The 20,041-nt window shown below is 46.7% G+C and overlaps 1 protein-coding gene across 18 annotated transcripts in view; it reads left to right on the top strand.

The window, feature by feature from the left end:
- The window catches only part of RAP1GAP2 (RAP1 GTPase activating protein 2), a 229,796-nt gene that overhangs the window by 59,031 nt on the left and 150,724 nt on the right, over window positions 1–20,041 (top strand). Inside the window, exon 1 of one of the 18 annotated variants that reach the window (XM_026016235.2) lies at window positions 22–311. The exons of 16 other annotated variants lie outside the window; for them this stretch is intronic. In XM_026016235.2, coding sequence (XP_025872020.1) covers window positions 295–311 — 17 coding nt within the window. In that variant the 5' untranslated portion in view covers window positions 22–294. Of the gene's footprint in view, window positions 1–21; window positions 312–20,041 lie in introns of those variants that run through there. One more of the 18 variants, XR_011999765.1, reaches the window with a different exon arrangement.

A 20,041-nucleotide genomic window follows, 5' to 3' on the forward strand; every position in this document is an offset into this window, starting at 1 on the left:
GCAGGTGGACATGAGCTTCGAGGGCCCATGTGGGTGACTGTGTGGTGCCTTTTTTGGCTTTAGCGAGTTCCTATGGTAACCACGAACATGTCTCTTTTGGGATCTGGAGTCTCAGGGCGTGAGTGGCTACAGGGAGAAGCAAGGCGGGCGGGTGCTTAGCTGGCAATTGGGCTGTGGCCTGATTTCATTGCCAGGCACCAGGGATGCACCTGGAGGTGCCATTTGCCAGGCAGCAAGGTCTGCAAATTCCAGGGATTTGTGTGTTCCTGGCCCTCATCCCGGCTGGTCCCTGCCATGCCTAGGAAGCCCTGGTGAGTCCCTGTTCTGATTTCTTGGTGGACAAGCAGCTCCCTGGGTCTTGACCAGGTCTGGGTGGGTATCTGCTGATGGGCGAGCAGGGTGCTGGCTGGCAGCTCTGGCTGGTGGGCACTGAGCATTGGGCTCTATTGAGATGGGTATGGGGATATGGGCAGGAGGGGTTCTCCTTATTCCTGGGGCCCTGTAAGGGTGTTTGCCATGTGGCTAGTGAGCTGAATGGTTCTTATTGATCCCATGGGACAGGGCTGAGTGTGTGACTGTGGGAGACAAGGGCAGGGAAGCAGGAGAGCAGGATGTAGATGGCAGCCTGTGGTCCACCAGCCTGGGTCCAGCTATCCTTGGGGGAGCACCCTGACTCCATTCAGCTCCCTGAAAAGATCCTTCGATCCCTAAGTCCCTGGCCATGTGCTTGAGCTTCTTCACAGGTCTTCGGAGGCCTAGAGGCCTGCTGGCCTGATCTGGTGAGAAGACTGAGGGTCTTGTGAAGAGGAGTCCGGAGAGCTCTATTTGGTTCACCAGGACCTGGATTTGGCCAGGGCTGGGGAAGAATTGCTCCCATGGTTTTTGGAGAGAGCTCTGACACCCCCCCTCGCCCCCACACTGTATATCCCGTGTACACTATGGACCCCTGGGCGTGTCAGGACCCCCAATGCCCTCAGAGAGGCTCCTACTGGACAGGGACCCAGACAGCACTCCGAGATGCCTGGGAGTGTGGGTGGTGCTTGCTTCTGTTTCCTTCTTCCTGCTGCCCCCTCTGGGGCTGGGAGCAGGCAGTGGGCTTGCGAATGTTGGGAGGGGATATAGATGGCTTGTGCTGGGAGGGCCATCTATGCTGTTCTCTCTGCCTTGGTGGGGCCCTTGGTGAGGCTCTCCTAGGACGGGGGCCGTGCAGCAGGGGTTGCCGGATTTGGCTGTGGGGTTGAGGTCTTGCTGAAGGTCAAGGGGAGCAAGGAAGTAGACATTCTGTGCTTTTTCCAGACCATCTAGGCACCACCCTTTCTAGAAGGCAGAGTCCGGAGCTTCATCCCCAACAGTTTTCCCTAGGGACATTGGGAGGAGTGGGGAGCCCTTACGAGAGATCTCCAGAATCATAGAACTTGAAATTAAAAAAAATCAAATTAGCCACTATGTGAATTATTTGTACCCGTGAAACTAGTCACTGAACCTGAGCTTGGTTATCTCCAGTTACAGGGAGCTCATTACTTTGTAAGGCTACCTATTCTATTACAATACAGCTCTGAATGTTCAAAGCTGACCATTCTTTTAATCTGGAGTCTCTCTGACTGCCATTTCTTTGTCCACTATCCCTCCCCAAACAAGGCTAATCCCTCCTTCTCCTGAGACCCCATCAGATTTTGGCAGGTGGTTCTTGTTCCTTGTGTCTCTTCTTCTCCCTAGCTGGTTGTCCCTGGCTCCTTCAGCTGTATTTGGGATTTCTCACTGCCTGGGCTACTCTTTGCTGGAAAGAATCAGGTTTCCAGGCTTCGTCTCAAAGCCTGGCCAGAGGGGTTGACCTGGGCAGCCTGCAGGAGCCCAGTGGACATGAGGATGGACAACTAGAGGGCATGGGCCTCCTTGTTTACAGATCAGTACGTGAAACTCTAAGAGGGGATGTTCCTAATTGGAGATGGCACAGCACAGAGGTGGGGGATGCAGGACCAGGATGAGAGGTCAGCAGTGTGGCTCTGTGCAGTGCCTGGCTCCTTTCCTGCTTTCCCAGCAACCCCTCCATTGTCACTGCTTTCTGACCTAGCATGGGCCTTGTCTCCTCTCTCTAAGAGAGGCCTTGTGGCTGCAGGGATCTGGCAGGGCCAGAGCCAGCCACAGGGAGGGGTCTGGGGACACACATCAGCATTCCACCAGGATGCTGTCTATCTCACCAGATCTTTTTTTTTTTTTTAAAGATTTTATTTATTTATTCATGAAAGATAGAGAGAGAGAAAGAGAGAGAGAGAGAGGCAGAGATACAGGCAGAGGGAGAAGCAGGCTCTACACAGGGAGCCCGACGTGGGACTCAATCCCGGGTCTCCAGGATCACGCCCTGGGCTGAAGGCGGTGCTAAACGGCTGAGCCACCTGGGCTGTCCTCACCAGATCTTTTCTGTCCAAGAGAAGCTGGAAACCTGGACTTGTAGGAAAAATCTTGATAGTTAACTCAAGCCGTGTGTGGCCTGCCCCAGGCCAGATTCAGCACAGGGGCTCATCAGTGGGCCACCTTTGTTCTGGGGCTGTCATCCCTCTCAGGTCCCAGTTCCTGGTTCTCCATGGCTGACTCCTTAGACCCTCTCCCAGATCACCACTCCCTAGTGCTCTCACCCCCACCTTCGGCCGCTGACTGATCATTTCCTGTTCTATACCCAGACTGTGCTTACTCTCAATTAACCTTTTCTGTCTTCCAATCCAATTCTTTCTCTGTCACCGGGTTGTGAAGGGCCTGAGTCATGGAGTCGTCTCCTGCCCTCCTCGCAGTTCAGGCCCATTATCTCCTGCCCAGACAGTGACAAAGGCTTTCTAATGAACCTCCTCCTCAGGCCTCTGCTAGCTCTGACTAATCCATCACCCCAAAAGCCATCTCTGCCCTCCCTGTGCCTATGGCAGGCTTTGTTGGTGCTGGCTCCATCCAGGCTTGTTCCTGGACCCCAGCCCCTGCCCCTGTTGGTGGGGGACCTGAGCAGTCTTTGGTTGTGTTGACTTTCTGGTGACTTCTCTTTCTGGCATTAGCATCCACTAACGGTCTTTGGTTCATAGCAGGGAGTTTGATTCTCCCCTCCCTGACAAGGCAGTAGTTCCCAGACTTTTTGCACTTTGCTATCACCTGGGAGGCTTTAGGAAATTCTCATGCTGGGGTGCCTGGGTGGCTCAGTCAGTTGGGTGTCTGCCTTTTGCTCAGATCATGATCTTGGGGTCATGGGTTCGAGTCCTGTGTTGGGTTCCCTGCTCAGTGGTGAGTCCGCTTCTCTCTCTGCCTCTGCCTCCCTTCTGCTTGTTTTGTTTTTCTCTCTTTCTCTCTCAAATAAATTCTTAAAAAAAAAAAGAAAAAAAAAAAGAAAAGAAACTCTCATGCCCAGGTTGCACCCAGTTCCAGAATTGGAATTCAGAGTGTCTGGGGTAGAACCTGGTATCAGTGTTTTTTTCTTTTTTAAGATTTCCAGGTGATTCTAATATGCAGCAAAATTTGGGAACCCCCGTTCCATTGGATGAGCAAGTGTGATGATAGTCAATGGTTCGGGTCAGGTTGGATGTTAAAATGGGCTTAACGTGGCTGAGTCACTATAGGTCAAGGCTTCTATTGACATTTGGGTCTGGATCAATCTTTTAGTAGGGGCTGTCCTGCGCAGAGTAGATACTGAGCAGCATCTCTGGCCTTTGCTTCCACGATACCAGCAACCTACTTTCCAGCAGTGACAATCAAAAATGTCTCCAGACATTGCTGAATTTTCAGGGTAGGGGATATAGAAGCTCTCCCATCCTACAGAGAAGCCCTGCTCTGGGCCTAGCCAGGCTCACCTTCACAGCATTCCAGAATATGCACAAAAGAAAAGGTTGCCAACCAGTGAACCTCATCTTAGGGGTTAATGTGTGGGCTTTAGAGTCTGTGTTTTAAATCTTGTCTCTGCCATCTGGATGACCTTGGGCAAGTTATTTAACCTCTCTGTGCCTTTGTACACATTTCTAGGGTTTGGTTTTTTTTTTTTTTTTTCCTTCCCCTTTTTATATCTCTTGATCTTTGGCTCCAGCCAGATGGTGTGACTTGCTGTTTTCTGGCACTTTTTAGTGCTGTTGTCTTTGCTCATGTTGTTCCCTTAGCAGGAAATGCCCTGCGGTTTCTGCCTATGTTCCTTCTGGCCTTGAAGTCTGGGACTGTGGGAACCTCCCAGGGTGCCCAGCCTGACTCTGCCACGGTTTGTTGTTCAGGTGAGGTGGCTGACCCCTCCCTGCCTCAGGCTGAGCTGTGAACCAGCAGTTTACCACTGTGTCATCCTCCACCTCAGGCCCCGCTCATTCTTAAAGGGTGGAGTGGGCGGAAATCCGTCCTGGCAGGCCGCAAGCCACACAGCTGACTTCTAGAGCCCTGCCCTGAGGGGTGTGTGTGTGTGTATGTGTGTGTGTGTGTGTGGTTTGTAGGAGAGAGAACGAGAGACACAGAGATGGCAGACATTGCCACTTTCTTGGTTACGTTTTACAAGCAGACACCATCTGGAATTGGGGACCTTTGGGCTGCAAACTTTCCCAGGCCCATTTCTGGGCTCAGAAGGAGGACTTGAAGGGATCTCACCTTACCACGCCCTGCCTAGACCCTCTGCCAGTTCAGCCGAGGCTGGACTAGGGGTGCCCACCCTGGCTGCTGTGCAGACCCACCCTAAGGAGTCTGCTTCCTCAGGCCTGGGTGGGGCCCAGGAGACCTGAGTGTTATCAGGGCCACAGGTGATACTTTTGAGGCAGCTGGTTTGCGGTTGTTTGGGAACTAGTGACATTTAAACCTCTCTTCCCACGATCTAGATTCAATGGTTAGGTTCAAATGCTCTGGGTGACTCTCTGCAAGCTACACAGCCTCTCTGTGCCTCAGTTTCTTTATTTGGGGATAATAAATGTAGATGCTATTGTTGTAAGGTTTCAAGGAGATAATCTAGCTGAGGTGTGGAGTACCACAGCTGGTACATAGTGCTTGGTAAATGTTACCTGCCTCAGGATTTCTGATGTTAGTAGTGATAGTCCTGCACTGTGTGGACACAAGTATGTACATAACATGGCCACATGCATGCAGGCATGCACCCAGGGCAAACTGGACCCATGTGCACCCAGACCCAGGCCTGTGGCTGACAGGTGAGGGCAGGTGGTGTCACTGTGGACACCTGCATGGACATGCCCTCACTTAGTAAACCTACCAGGCAGGCAGACGTGTGTGTGTGCGTGTGTGTGTGTGTGTGTGTGTGTGTGTGTGTGTTTGTGTATACTGAGGCCCAGATGAGCTGGCTTTTGTTGTATTTACACTCTGACATTATTCCTGGGCTGAGCTTCAGGAGACCAAGGTGCCCTGTTTCTATAGCAACCACAATGCACTAGGAATAGGAGGGAGAGGGAGGGATGGGAAAGCCTGAGCTGGTCGTGGTCGTGAGGGCGTCCTGACTGCATAGGCTGTGGGCCTTGCTTCCACACCCTCCGCCATTCAGAGGCTCTTGTTTTGTTTGTTTTATTTTTATTTTATTTTATTTTATTTTAAGATTCAAAAAAAATTATTTATTCTTGAGAGACATAGAGAGAGGGAGGCAGAGACACAGGCAGAGGGAGAAGCAGGGTACCTGCAGGGAGCCCGATGCAGGACTCAATCCTCAGATTGAGGATCACACCCTGAACCGAAGGCAGAAGCTCAAACGCCAAGCCACCCAGGTGTCCTTGTTTGTTTGATTTTTTACAATAGTGACATGACCACCTTGGAGTACTGATGACCCAAACCTGACAGTTGTGAACATTTTGTTGCCTTTTCACCAAACCTTTTTAAAAATTATGGTAAAAATTACCTAATATAAGGTTTATTATTTTAAGCATCTTTAAGTGCGCCGTTCAGTGGCATTAAGTATATTTATAACGTTGTACAACCATCGCCACTGATCATTTCAAGAACTTTCATCCTCCCAGGCTAAAACTCTGTACCTGTCAAACACTAACTCCCCGTTCCTCCCTCCCTCAGTCCCTGCTAAGCAGGGCTGTCTCTGAGTTTGGCCACCCTGAGCAACCTCAGAGAAGTGGGTTTGTGTAGTATTTGCCTCTTCGTGTCTGGCTTGTTTCACTTGGGCATAGTGTCTTCCAGGTTCATCTGTGCTGTAGCATGTGTCTAGAATTTCCTGCCTTTTTAAGGTTGAATTCTCTTGTAGCTGTATTTTATTTATCCCAATTTTGTTTATCCACTTGTCTGCTGAGGACACTTGTGCCTTCTGGCTGATATGAATACTGCTGCCATGAGCATGAATCTACAAATACCTGTTTGTGTCCCTGCTTTCAGTTCTTTCAGGCATATATCCAGAAACTGAAATGCCAGATCATATGATAATTTTGGATTAAACTTTTTTTTTTCAAATAAAAGCAATGGCATCATCAAGTTAAATCCCTGTAATCACTCCTTCTTGGCCCTGTTGCCCTGTCTCCCCTATTCGGAGAGCAATACTGTCGGGAATGTGACGTGTTCTTCCTCAATGTGTGTTTTTAATACTGTCACATCCATAAGGAGGCATCTAGAAACATTATATAATTTTTTCTTTGTGTTAGGAATCCATATGCATGATGTCCTTTTACATCTGTGTGCATATCACGGTCATGTTCTGGCACCAGACTGCTGGGGTTCAGGTCTTGGCTCTGCCATGTACCAGCTTATGAGACTTCGGGCAGGTTATGTAATTTCTCTGTGCCTCAGTTTAGTCATCCGTAAAATGGGAATAATAGTAACACCTAAAACCTTCTTGCCAGGATTATTTTGGGGACTACATAAGCCTGCATATGTCATGTGCTTAAAAGAGTGTTCGCTGTTACCACTGCAGTTCTGCATTTGTGCCCCTCTACGTGGATTTTGGAATCTATCTAGGGTGTCAGGCATCTAATTCCTTTTTGTTCACTGCCTTTTTGGTGGTTAGGTGTACACACATGTCATATTGTTTGTTTCTCCCTTATATGTCTTTTTAATGGGCTTTTGTGTCATTTCTATTTTATTTTTTTTAGATTTATTTGAGAGAGAGAGAGCACGCGCGTGAGAGAGCACATGGGGTGGGGGAGGGGCAGATGGAGAGGGAGTCTCAGGCCTACTCTGCCCTGAGTGTAGAGCCTGACGCGAGGCTCCATCCCACGACCCTGAGATCGTGACCTGAGCTGAAACCTAGAGTCAGATGCTCAACTGACTGTGCCCCCAAGTACCCGCATTTTCTTATGTTGCAATTAATGCTATGTAATGACTATGTCCTTGTGTGACCCTCCATGCATTTGTGTGAGAAGCTTGTGGGTATACCTGCAGCTGGGGCTGTTAGGTTGCAGCTCTTCCACATGTAGCCAGGTTACCCTCAAGAGAGGTTTTATATTTTCTTCTGTCCATTTTTAGTCAGATTATTTGTTTTTTGGGTGTTGAGTTGTATAAGTTCTTAATTTTTTCATATGTTTTTTATGTTAAGTAGGCTCCATCCCCAATGTGGTGCTTGAACTCACGACCCTGAGATTAAGAGTCACATGCTCTACTGACTAAGCCAGCTAGGCACTCCGATAAATTCTTTATAGATTTTGGATACTACACTTTAATGGATATGTCATTTGCAAATTTCTTCTCCCATTTGGTAGGTTGTCTTTTAGTTTTGTTGATTGTTTCCTTCACTGTGCAGAACTTTTTAATTTTGATATAACATAGTAGGTTAACTATACTGTAATTTAAAGTAAAACAAATGTTTTATGATTTTACTTATATGTGGAATCTATAAAACAAAAAGCAGAGACAGACCCATAAATACACAGAACAAACTGATAGTTGTGAGGGGGCAGAGGTTGGAAGGTACAGGCTCCCAGTTATGCAATCAGTAAGTCACGGGCATAAAACGTACAGCATAAGAATATAGACAATTAGTAGTGTTGTATGACAGATGGTAGCCACACTTGTAAGCATAGCATCATGTGCAGACTTATCCAATCACTATGTCATACAGCTGAAAGTAATGTAACCTTGTAGACCAACTATACTGCAATAAAACAGTGCATATATGTATTTTATGTATATTACTTTACTGTTTTAATTTTTAAAAAAGATTTTATTTGTTTATTCATGAGAGACACATAGAGAGAGGCAGAGACACAGGCAGAGGGAGAAGCAGGCTCCATGCAGGGAGCCTGACGTGGGACTCAATCCCAGGTCTCCAGGACCACACCCTGGGCTGAAGGCGGAGCTAAACTGCTGGGCCCCCCGGGCTGCCCTATTTTTATATATGTATATATATATATATTTTAAGATTTTATTTATTTATTCATGAGAGACACAGAGAGAGAGAGAGAGGCAGAGACACAGGCCGAGGGAGGAACAGGCTCCATGCAGGGAGCCCGACGTGGGACTCGATCCTGGGTCTCCAAGATCATGCCCGGGCTGAAGGCAGCGCTAAACCGCTGAGCCACTGGGGCTGCCCTATTTTTATATTTATATTTTTTTATTTTTATATTTTTAAAGGAGATTTTACCATTAATACTCCTGCCAGGGGTTGATGTAGATTCTACTAGAGTCCTTCTCCTCATGTCCTCACTGATACTTAATTTTTACATTGATTTGATTGACACAGTACATTTTATTTTATTCTCTATTACATCAACATTATTGAAACTCTGAGTAAGTGAAGAAAATCCCTCATGGCCTTCTTGAGTTTTCTTTTCTTTGCATTGCATGTTCTCCATATCAGAACAGTCTTTTTTAAAAATAGCTTTTTTTTTTTAAAAGATTTTATTTATTTATTCATGAGACACACACACATAGAGGCAGAGACACAGGCAGAGGGAGAAGCAGGCTCCATGCAGGGAGCCGGATGTGGGACTCAATCCCTGGACTCCAGGATCATGCCCTAGGTGGAAGGCAGGCATTAAACCACTGAGCCACCCAGGGATCCCTTCTTTTTTCTTGTTTATAAAAATAGTACATGTTCACTATAGAAGATTAGAAAATGCATACAAATATTGGGATGAAAAAATAAAGACCAATGACCCAAAATGGTTATTTGGGTTTTCTTTAGTCTTTTTGTACTTTGTAGCTTCCTTTTAAAACTTATTATAGGGCAGCTGGGTGGCTCAGTTGGTGAAGCGTCTGCCTTTGCCTCAGGTCATGATCTCTGGGTCCTGAGTTGAGCCCCACATTGGACTCCCTGCTCACGGGGAGTCAGTTTCTTCCTCTCCCTCTACTTCTCCCCCCTACTTGTACGGTCTCTTTCTCAAATAAATAAAATAAAAATCTTAAAAAAAACTTTATTATATAATTATATTTTCAATACCATTAAATATTATTTAAAGACATAATTAAAAATATTGCATACAGGGGTGCCTGGAGTGCTTAGTCGGTGAAGTGTCTGCCTTCAGCTCCTGTCATGATCTTGGGGTCTTGGGATTGAGTCCTGTGTTGGGCTCTCTGCTCGTGGGGAGCGTGCTTCTCTCTCTTTTCCCTGCTCGTGATCTCTCTTGCTCTCTCTCTTAAATAAAATCTTTAAAAAATATTGCATACAGTCCTATCATTATGATGTTTCATAGTTCATTTAATTATTACTTTATTTTTAGATAACAAGGTAGTTTTAAAATTTTAACTATGAGTAATGCTGCAAAAACATCTTTGAATATAAATCTTTGTATATCTCTTGTTTTTGTATATCTCTTTATTTTCTTTGACAAGCACTAAAGGTAGGATGTTTTCACATATTTATTTTTATTTTATTTTTTGAGAAAATATTTGTTTTTTTAAACTGATATAATTTTTTTTAATCTTTTTTTTTTTTTTAAGATTTTATTTATTTATTTGAGAGAGAGAAAGAGAGTGAGAGAGAGCACAAACCAGGAAATACAGAGGGAGAAGTAGGTTCCCCACTGAGCAGGGAGCCCAGTGCAGGGCTTGACCCCAGGACCCTGAGATTATGACCTGAGCTGAAGGCAGATGCTTAACCAACTGAGCCATCCAGGCACCCTGAGAAAATATTTCTTAATGACTCTTGCCTTTTTTTCTATTGGAATGTTCATATATTTCTTGTTGGCTCATTAGAGCTCTCTTTTAGTTAAAGCTATTAACCATTTGTCATTCATATTTTTATTTCTAAATCTTTCTCAGTTTACCCTTTGCCGTTAAATTTTACTCTTGTTTTTTAGTGTGAAAGTTTATTTTTTTTAATTTATTTTATTTTATTTTTTTTAGTGTGAAAGTTTAAAGTTTTAAGTTGGTAAAATCTATCAGTCTTTTCATTTGTGACTTCCTTGTTACTTTTAAAAAAATCATTTATTTTAGAGAGAGAGAGAATGAGAGAGTGAGCACAAGCAGGAGGAGCAGAGGGAGGGGGGAGAGAATCCAAGGTAGACTACATGCTGAGGACAGAGCTTGACACGGGGCTGGATCTCATGACCTGAGATCATGACCTGAGCTGAAACCAAGAGTTGGATACTTAACCGACTGAGCCTCCAGGCGCCCCTTCTTTGTTATATTTATGCTTAGAAAAGTCCTTCTCCATCTAGTAGATTGATGGTTCCCATATATGTATATAAATATTAATAAAATATATTTTTATTTTATTTATTTTTTTTAAGATTTTAATTTTAATTTATTCATGAGAGACATACAGAGAGAGAGGCAGAGACACAGGCAGAGGGAGAAACAGGCTCTATTCAAGGGAGCCCGAGGTGGGACTCCATCCCAGGGCCCCAGGATCATGCCCTGGGCTGAAGGCGGCGCTAAACCGCTGAGCCACTGGGGCTGCCCTAAAATATATATTTTAAACAGGTTTATTTCCTTTTCACATTTAACTATTTATTTATTTTTAAAAGATTTTATTTGTTTATTCATGAGAGACACACAAAGAGAGAGGCAGAGACACAGGCGGAGGGAGAAGCAGGCTCCATCCAGGGAGCCTGACATGGGACTTGATCCTGGGTCTCCAGGACCACGCCCTGGGCCGAAGGTGGCGCTAAACTGCTGAGCCACCGGGGCTGCCCACATTTAACTCTTTAATCCATTTGGAATTTAGTTTGGGGAAAGATGAGAGATGAAATTAGAGTTTTATTTTTCCAAATAGTCATTCCAGCACTAGATTTTATTTTATTTTACTATTTTATTTTATTTTATTTTTTCCAGCACTGGATTTTAGTTTTGCACTTCCATTACTAAATTCTTGTGTACAAAGATACCTTTCTAGGTTTCTGTTTGATTTCCTTGGCCTGTCTGTTGACTCTTATTCTGGCTCAAACGTGAAAAAGAGCAAGTTTTGCTCAAGTAACAGGTGAGGCTGGATTATTGGAAGAGTGAGGAATCAGGCCAAAGGGGTGGAGGTGGAGGGCCTGGTTGGTAGAGGTGAGTCTTTGAGGGTCAGACTTCAGAGTGTGCATTCAGTTTGTTGAGCTACAGGGAGATTGTTGGAGGCTCTGAGCGGAGGCACAGAGCCTTATAGGAAGGTCACCATGGCTGCCAGGGGAGATCCTGTGGGACTTTGTTGGAAGCTGATGGACACAGACCAGCAATGAGTCAAGAGAAAGATGAAGGCAGCATCAAGTGTGCTGTGGGAATAGACAGATGGCTGCGAGATGCTATGGGGTACAGTCTACAAGATGTGGAGGCTAGCTGAACTTGGGTTGGAGGGAAAGAGGAGCTAAGGAATATGTCCTGGCATGGGATCCGTGTGACTCAGATAATCAAGTTTTTTTTTTTTTTCAGTGTGTAAAAACTTACATGATGATGGTTTAATATAAAGCTATATATAGAACAAATAGCAACTTAGCTAGCATTGCATGCGTATTCTGTGCAACTGCGCTGAGATGCTTTTATATGCCTTATCTTTATCCTTATGAGATATGTATTCAGAGTCCTATTTCACAGGTGAGGAAAATTAGAACCTCAAAGAGGTTGTGACTTAAGGTCACACAACTGGCAATCTCGACACAGAACCAGGTTTATCTGCCTCCGAATCCATGCTTGTATTTGCATTTAGGTGGTTCTTCAGTCACATGGGACCCCACCTCTTCCAGGGGATTGGGGTGTGCATCGTCCTAGAAGTCTAGCATACTGCTTGGGATCCACTAGCAACTCTAGAGGCCTGGTCCCTCTTGCCTTTTAGTAGCAGGTGCTGTCACTTCTTGCTGCCTTCTCTGAGTGTATTCATATGCCTTAGGAGAGGATCCGATTGGTCAGTTGGTCATCATCTGATTGGTCAGGACTCTGTGGACATGGTCAGGGTCAAACCAGCCAGTGTGAAAAGGAAGTGCCTTGGTTCTTGTGGCTAGGAGGACCTGGGAGTTGGTCTGGTTTGGGCACAGCTGGGTCCCAGGGGTCAAACAGGCCTTTAGACTAGTACCATCCTCCTGTATAGTTGTGTGTGTGATAATTTAAATTTAAATTAATTTAATTATTTAAAAATTAATTAATTAAAAATTCAGTTCCCCATTTGCCCTAGCTACATTTCCAGTGCTCAATAGGCATATGTAGCTATTGGCTACTGTATTGTATAGCATAGGCACAGAACATTTGCATCATCACAGGAAGTTCTGTTGGATAGTACTGGTGGAGGTGGAAGGCCAGACTCTTGGAGATTTTTCAATGGCTGCACAAGCCCAGAGATTTTACAGTCAGTGATGGGTCTCATGTTGCAGAGATGTTCCTGGACCCTCCAGTGCCACCAGGTGGCACCCAGGGGTGGCCATGAGCAGGTATCTTGGGCAGCAGGGAGTACACACAGAGCTGCCTCCTTGGGCCTGGGAATAGAAGTGGAGAGAACTAGGTGATGTCCATTTCAGTAAGCTCAGTGTAATAGGCCATGGACCCTAGCTTCCCCTGCATTCGTACTTAGACACACACACACACAGGTACATGTGTTCAGACAGGAGCTTACTCGGGTCACACACACAGTCACATCTACTCTCAGAAGCATAGTCCCTAAAAAGCACAAGTACATTTGATGCCACATTCCGCTATAAAATAGCAATGAAAATAGTTGCCAGTTCCAGAGCACCAGCTCTCTTACCTCATTCCATCCTCACCACTGTCCCATGAAGTGGCCCCTTCTGTTTCCAGTTTATTTATTTAAAAGATTTTTTATTTATTCATTTATGATAGACATAGAGAGAGAGAGAGAGAGAGAGAGAGAGAGATTGACAGGCAGAGGGAGAAGCTCCATGCCGGGAGCCCGACGTGGGACTCAATCCCGGGACTCCAGGATCACGCCCTGGGCCAAAGGCAGGCGCCAAACCACTGAGCCACCCAGGGATCCCCTGTTTCCAGTTTAGAATGGAAGAAGCCAAGGCTTGGGGTGGTACACCGACCTGCCCCAGTCATACAGGTGGTACGACATGGAGGGGTGAACGTTCAGCCAGGCTTGTCTGACTCCGTGGGCTTTGTCATTCTGTCTCCCAGCATGGAGCCTAGCCTGGGGCTCAAACTCACGACCCTGAGATCAAGACCTGAGCCAAGATCAAGAGTCAGATGCTTCCCCGACTGAGCCACTCAGGGGCCCCTGCTCTCTTGATCATACTTAATTCTGAGCACAGGCCCAAAGGCAGACCCAGCGCCGTGCTCAGACACAGGTTCAGGCATGGAAGGATAGGATGGTGCTCCACACTCACACAGACATATGTTGATGCTGCTGGTCCCACTGAGGCTCGAGGGGCACATGGAGGAACGGAGGAATTCAGATGGAGAGGGATGTTGGTTGCCGCCTCCCAGGGGGACAGGGTACAGGTGTGTAGAAAAACTCTTGGTAGAGTGTGAAGTGCAGTAAACGGGGGTGATGTGCCTGGCTCCAGAGTGTTTGGGTGTTATGGGGAAGAGGATGGGGGTCGATACCTGGTACCTGACCTCTGGCACTTTCTCTGTTCACACATGAACCCAGGACTTGTAGGTACTGTTGTGGAAGCTGCACTGACCAGGGGATTGGATGTACTCCTCTTTCCCTTGGGACCAAGGTAGTTCCCGGTCTTGTTGGTCTAGGAGGGCTGTGTTCAGAAAGTGTATGTAAGACAACTCTGCCTTACTGGTTAAACTGAATGGACAAACAACACAATTGAATGGGAAATAGTGTTTGGGCTGCAAATTCTGTATACTTGAGCAGAAGTAAGGAAGCTCAGCTCAAGAAGAGGAAGAAGAGGTAGCTATGCCTGTGGTGGTCTAAAGGGAACAACTGGAAGCTTTGAGGGCTGCCGCTGTATAGTGCCTCATTACACCTACAAACTTACCTTGCTCTTTATTTTTTAAAAATAAAATAATTTATTTATTTATTAGGGAGGGAGGGAGAAAGAGAGAGCACAAGCAGGGGGAGGAGCATAGGGAGAGGGAGAAGCAGGCTCCCTGAGGAGCAGAGAGCACAAGACAGGACTCCATCCCAGGACCCTGGAACCATGACCTGAACCAAAGACGTTCAACTGACTGAGCCCTCCAGGCACCTCTTATCTTGCCCTTTACACATAGGCTCATCACTAGCATTCCTCTCACCTGATGTGACAGGGTCATTTTTGGCTCACAGTTTGAACAGGAGGGCGGAGAGGGAGAGAAGAGGAGAAAGTCGGCTGATATAACTGGGTCAGAATTGGCACAGAGAAAGCAAGAACACAGGGTGCTCAAGTCTTTGAACTGTGAACAGCACTGAGGTCTGATGCAGGAGAAAAAGCTGTTTGTTTAGCTGGTGGATACACTTTGGGCACCTACTTTGTGTCAGGTGCTAATTTGGGTGCTGGGGATCCTGGTTCTGTCACTAATGAAGTTCTTTGGATAAACCCCTGAGCCTCTCTGAGCTTCTGTTTTCCCACCTGGAAAGTGAAGATAACGAGAGTCCCTACCTCATAGAGGTATTCGAGGGTTAAATGAATTCCCATGAAAAGTGCTTAGCACAGTCCTAACTGCTCATGACCATGACTGTTATTGAAAACACGGAGAGGGATTCCTGGGTGGCTCTGCGATTTAGCGCCTGCCTTCAGCCCAGGATGTGATCCTGGAGACCCAGGATCGAGACCCAGGATCGAGTCCCACTGCATGGAGCCTGCTTCTCCCTCTGCCTGTGTCTCTGCACCGCACCCCCCCGCCCCCCGTGTTTCTCACGAATAAATAAATAGAGTCTTAAAAAGAAAACACGGAGAGTGGTTAGGTGATTCAGGGGCCTGGTCTCTGTCCCAGGAGCTCACAGTGTGTGGGGTGACAGACATTTATTTTTATTTTATTATTTTTTAAATATTTTATTTATTTATTCATGAGAGACACAGAGAGAGAGGCAGAGACACAGGCAGAGGGAGAAGCAAGCTCCATGCAGGGATCCTGACACGGGACTCAATCCTGGGTCTCCAGGATCACACCCCAGTCTGCAGGCGGCGCTAAACCGCTGTGCCACCGGGGATGCCCAGTGACAGACATTTAACACTCAACTGCAAATGCCAGTAGAGATATGGGAGGAGCAGTGCATTCTTCCTTGTGGAATCAGAGAATGCTTTCTGAAGGAGGCAGCATGTGAAAGTTGAAGAGGAATCCTTCAAGAGGAGAGAGTTGTGGGGGGCATTTTAAGGCACAAGGGCAAAGGCATAGGATGGGCAAAGGTGTGGAGCTGTTTAGGAAACAGTGAGTCGGGTACTGAGGCAGGGTGTGCTCAGGGAAGGTTTTCAGTGTGGTGCTGAGAAGGTGATGGGCACCCTGGGTGAGTGGGAGAGGAGCCCCTTGGAAGGTAACTTTGGCAGTCCTAGGATGGATCTGGGAGGTGAGGACACTTCCTCAAGAGGAGCCTGGAGGCAGGGAATGGGGCTGGAGGGGAGGGAGCTGGCTAAGGCAATGCATAGGGGAACCTTCAGAGGAGGTGTCTGGTCCACATGGGGTCCTTGTGAGAGGAGTCATCCCATAAAAACTGGGGTTTTGTGCCTGGAGGATTTGCAAAGTTGTCATGGGGGTCACTGAACCGAGAGTGCAGGAGGGAAACCCAGTTTGCAGGGGAAGATGATGACCTTGGTCTCAGGGTGAGTTTGAGGAGCCTTTGGGTCGTCCCTGTGGAGTTTAAAGTGGGGTTCTTAGATCAGCTGAGTGAACATGGAACCAAGTCAGACAAAAGTAGATTGTTAAGATCCAGACTGACCTTGTAGTACTTTCTAATGTGGGAGGCAGACAAGAACATAACAAAGAACCCAGATGGTTTCAGAGAATGCCCAGTCCTGTGAAGGATACACAAGTGAGGTGAAAAGGGGCACACATGGGGTAATTTGGGTAGGCAGAAGTAGCCCCTCCATAGAATTGACATTTGAGTGGAGTCCCAAAGGAAGAATATTAAGGTGGGGGCAGGCTTGGCAGGTGTGAAGATGCAGAAGGGGTTGGGGAATGGGTTCAGACTGTCGGCCTGGCCTCTTCCTGGCCTGGTGGGCAGGCTGGGGACACAGTTCTCCCTTGTGCCAGCAGGTGGCGCTGGTAGCACAGACGGCCGCTCTCCGGGTGGCCAGTGGGGCAGACGGGAGAACAGGTGCCTCGGGCTGTTGATAACTTGGGATGTGTGTGCTCTTGCTCTCTGGGGGGTGAGGTCAACGCACGAGGGAGCCTTGGCCAGGGCCAGAAGAGCGGGTGATGATTTCTGTTGTGCTCCCTCTGCTGTGTCATTTTCATTGTTTCTTTGCTCATTTTCTCTGTTGGTGACTGTTCCCTCCCCATTTCTGGGTGTCTATGTCTTTTCCATTTCTCTTTGCTCCTTTGTCCTCCCCTCTCTGTTTCTGCTCCTCCCCTCTCGCATTGCTTCCTGGTGCAGCTGGTTCCTGTCTCAGAGATTAATTACTTGCTTTCCCGATGTAGCTTAGATGGAGGGCAGGGTGAGTTAGGGTCAGGGAAGGTACCTTGTTTTTTTTTTTTTTTTTTTTTTTTTTTACATCTCTGTGCCTACCCTTCCTTTTCCAGACTTCAGTTCTCCATGAAAGGAAAGACCAGAGCTTGGGTAGTGACCCCCATCTGCAGAGAATGCTTCAGGTGACCCCTCCTTCCAGGACCACTTGGGTCCACGTCCTGGTGCCTGCCCACCTCACCTGTAGCACCTCCTGTGAGCAGCACAGGCCTCATGTCACTCCTGGCGGTGGGGACCTGAGCTTGACCCAGGAAGGGAGAACTGGACAGCAGAGCAGGTGGCATGAAACCCCAGAAGAGCTTATCGTCAAGACTATTAGGAAAAGGTCATTTTAGCCGATGGAGTTAAAGCATCCCCCCCGCCCCTCCCCTTTAGGACATGCCCTCTGAGTGATTTCTCAGTGAGATTGATCTGGCCCGCAGCTTGGTGGTGGCCTCCTGGTTCCTCTGCCAGGATTACAGCTGTTGGGTGAGCACAACAGTGCTTAAGAGCTTGGTTTCTTAAAGCCTCCTGCCCAGTGGGAAGCCCATGTCTGTACCTTATCTGGGCATCCTGGGCAAATTGCTTACCTTTCTGTCTCTTAGCTTCTATATCTGTAAAATGGGAGTATTATAATACTATACAGGCTGTCATGAGGATTGAGTCAACGAGTGTAAAATGCTACAACAGTATACATGGTAAATGCAATGAAATTGCTTGGTATAGTATTTGTTAATGATTAATGTTTGTATTTGGTTTTTTTTTTTTAATGTTTGTATTTGTAATACATTAGTAATTAATTGATATTAACATAATAACGGCCATAGAGGGATGCCTGGGTGGCTCAATCAGTTGAGCGGCTGCCTTTGGCTCAGGTGGTGGTGATCCCAGGGTTCTGAACTCGAGCCCTGTATTGGCTCCCTGCTTAGGGGGAGTCTGCTTCTGTCTCTCCACTGCTGTGCACGGTCTCTCAAATAAATAAATAAATCAAATCTTAGAAAAACCCAGGCATAGAAGGTAGTGTATTATTAGTATAATATATAGAGCTTTCTGGTCTGCCTAGAAAACAAGACTGAAATGTTTGCTTCCAGAAGACCTTACCTTCCCATGTTTGTGCTTATATACTAAAATCATTATCCATGTGTGTGGTCCTGTGTATTTACTGGAAAGATAACATACCACAATGTTAAGGAAAACATGAGAAGGGGTGTCTGGCTGGGTCATTTGGTAAAGCGTGCAACTCTTAATTTCAAAGTCGTGAGTTCAAGGCCCACGTTGGGTATGGAGCCTACTTAAAAAATAAATGAAGAATAAAAGAAGTAAGAGTGGGAAGTCTGGATAGTTTACTTGGCCAAGCACCTGCCTCTGGCTCAGGTCATGATCCTGGGGCCCTGGGATGGAGTCTACTCATCTGTTTTCCTCCTAAACCATTGTATCTGTTTTTTTTTTTTTTTTACTTTTACGGAGAGTGCTCCAGTGGACATTCCTGTACTTGTCTCTGTACACAAGTGAGAATGTCTCTCTAGAGGTAATAGAGGTGTCTTAGAGGTGATATTGCTGGGGGATAGGGTAGATGACTTATTTTAACCATACAGCTTCTATACTCACCACTGGTCAGTGTGGACATTTCACCAATCTGTTGAGGGAAGTGTCCTATTTGTCATGATGGCATCTCCCTGATGTCTCATCCTGTGGAGTCTCCCCACACTTTCCAGTACACATCCTGTGTACTGCCCCCCACACTTTCCACCCAGAGCAGCACAGCCTTCTTTAGGTCAGTGTACTCTTGCCCTCTGAAGTGCCTGTCTGGGATCTTTGCAGGAAGGTCTTTTGCAGAGAATGTCCTCTACCTCTCCTTTCCAGAAGTCCTAGGAGTCCAGACAGCTTTATTGACAAGAGAGATGGACAGCAAGTTGATGTGAAGCTGAATGCAGTGACCTTGCAGCCAAGTTCAGAGGGGCTGGCTGTGGCTTTTCACCCCTTCATGGTTACAAAGTGCCTGTCCTGCCCTGCAGGTTCCTTTGGGAGGCCACAGCTTGGAGCCCAGCTGCATTTCCTTTGCTGATAAAACTGAGAGGCCAGTTCTTACTGGGCTACTCCAGGCTGTTGTCTGCTCATCTTAAGGTCAAGTTCTCAGGACAGGCTCCCCTGGGAGACCTAGAACTGGGCACCTGGGGAGGAAGGGGGTGACCTGGGAGATAGGTCCTGTCATCCATACCTTAGAAAGGAAGATCTCATCTTAGCCTCTGTCTTCACTTCTTAATGCCTTCACTGTACTGCTCCATCTGTGGAAATGCCCTTACAGCATCTCATGGCCATATACAGAAGTTTCAGCCCTCATCTTTTTTTTTTTTTTTTTTTAGATTTTATTTATTTATTCATGACAGATACAGAGAGACAGAAGCAGAGACACAGGCAGAGGGAGAAGCAGGCTCCCTGCAGGGAGCCTGACGCAGGGACTCGATCCCTGGTCTCTAGGATCACTCCCCAGGCTGAAGGCGGTGCTAAACCGCTGAGCCACTGGGGCTGCCCTCGTCTTTTTTTTTTTTTTTTTAATGAAAGATTTTTATTTATTTGAGAGAGAGAAAGAGAGAAAGCATGAATGGGAAGGGGAAGAGGGAGAAGCAGGCTGTCTGCTCGGCAGGGGCTTGATCACAGGATCCTGGGATCATGACCTGAGCTGAAGGCAGATGCTTAACTGACTGAACCACCCAGGTGCCCCTTCGGCCCTCATCTTATAGCTGAGCAAACAGACTAGGGAAGGGGTCCACAGATGATGAGAGGACTATCTGGTCTAGAAGCTGGTTCTACCTCTGCCTATGACTCTGGCCCAGTACTCTTTGCACACCAGTTTGCTGTGTTGCAGAACACAAGGTGTTGCTGCATATGCACACATATGTATGTTGCAGATTTGAGGGTGGGCATGGGCAAGGGTGATGTGGGGTTTTTTCAACATTTTGTTTTGAAATTTACCAATCTCTGCAAAAATCAGAAGAGTAGTACAATGAGCATTTGTATTCACCTTGGTTCTCTACTTATTAATACTTGCCGGTTGTTCTCTCTTTTTCTCTGTATAATGATGGTAAGGTAGAGGCAAGTTGCAGACATCATGACCTATTCCATCTAAACACTCACGAAAAACTCCCTGAAATAAAGGCATTTTCTGATGTAACCACAATACTATTATCACATGTAAGCAATTAAATT

This window comes from Vulpes vulpes, chromosome 2 (assembly GCF_048418805.1).
Source record: "Vulpes vulpes isolate BD-2025 chromosome 2, VulVul3, whole genome shotgun sequence".
NCBI classification, from domain to species: domain Eukaryota; kingdom Metazoa; phylum Chordata; class Mammalia; order Carnivora; family Canidae; genus Vulpes; species Vulpes vulpes.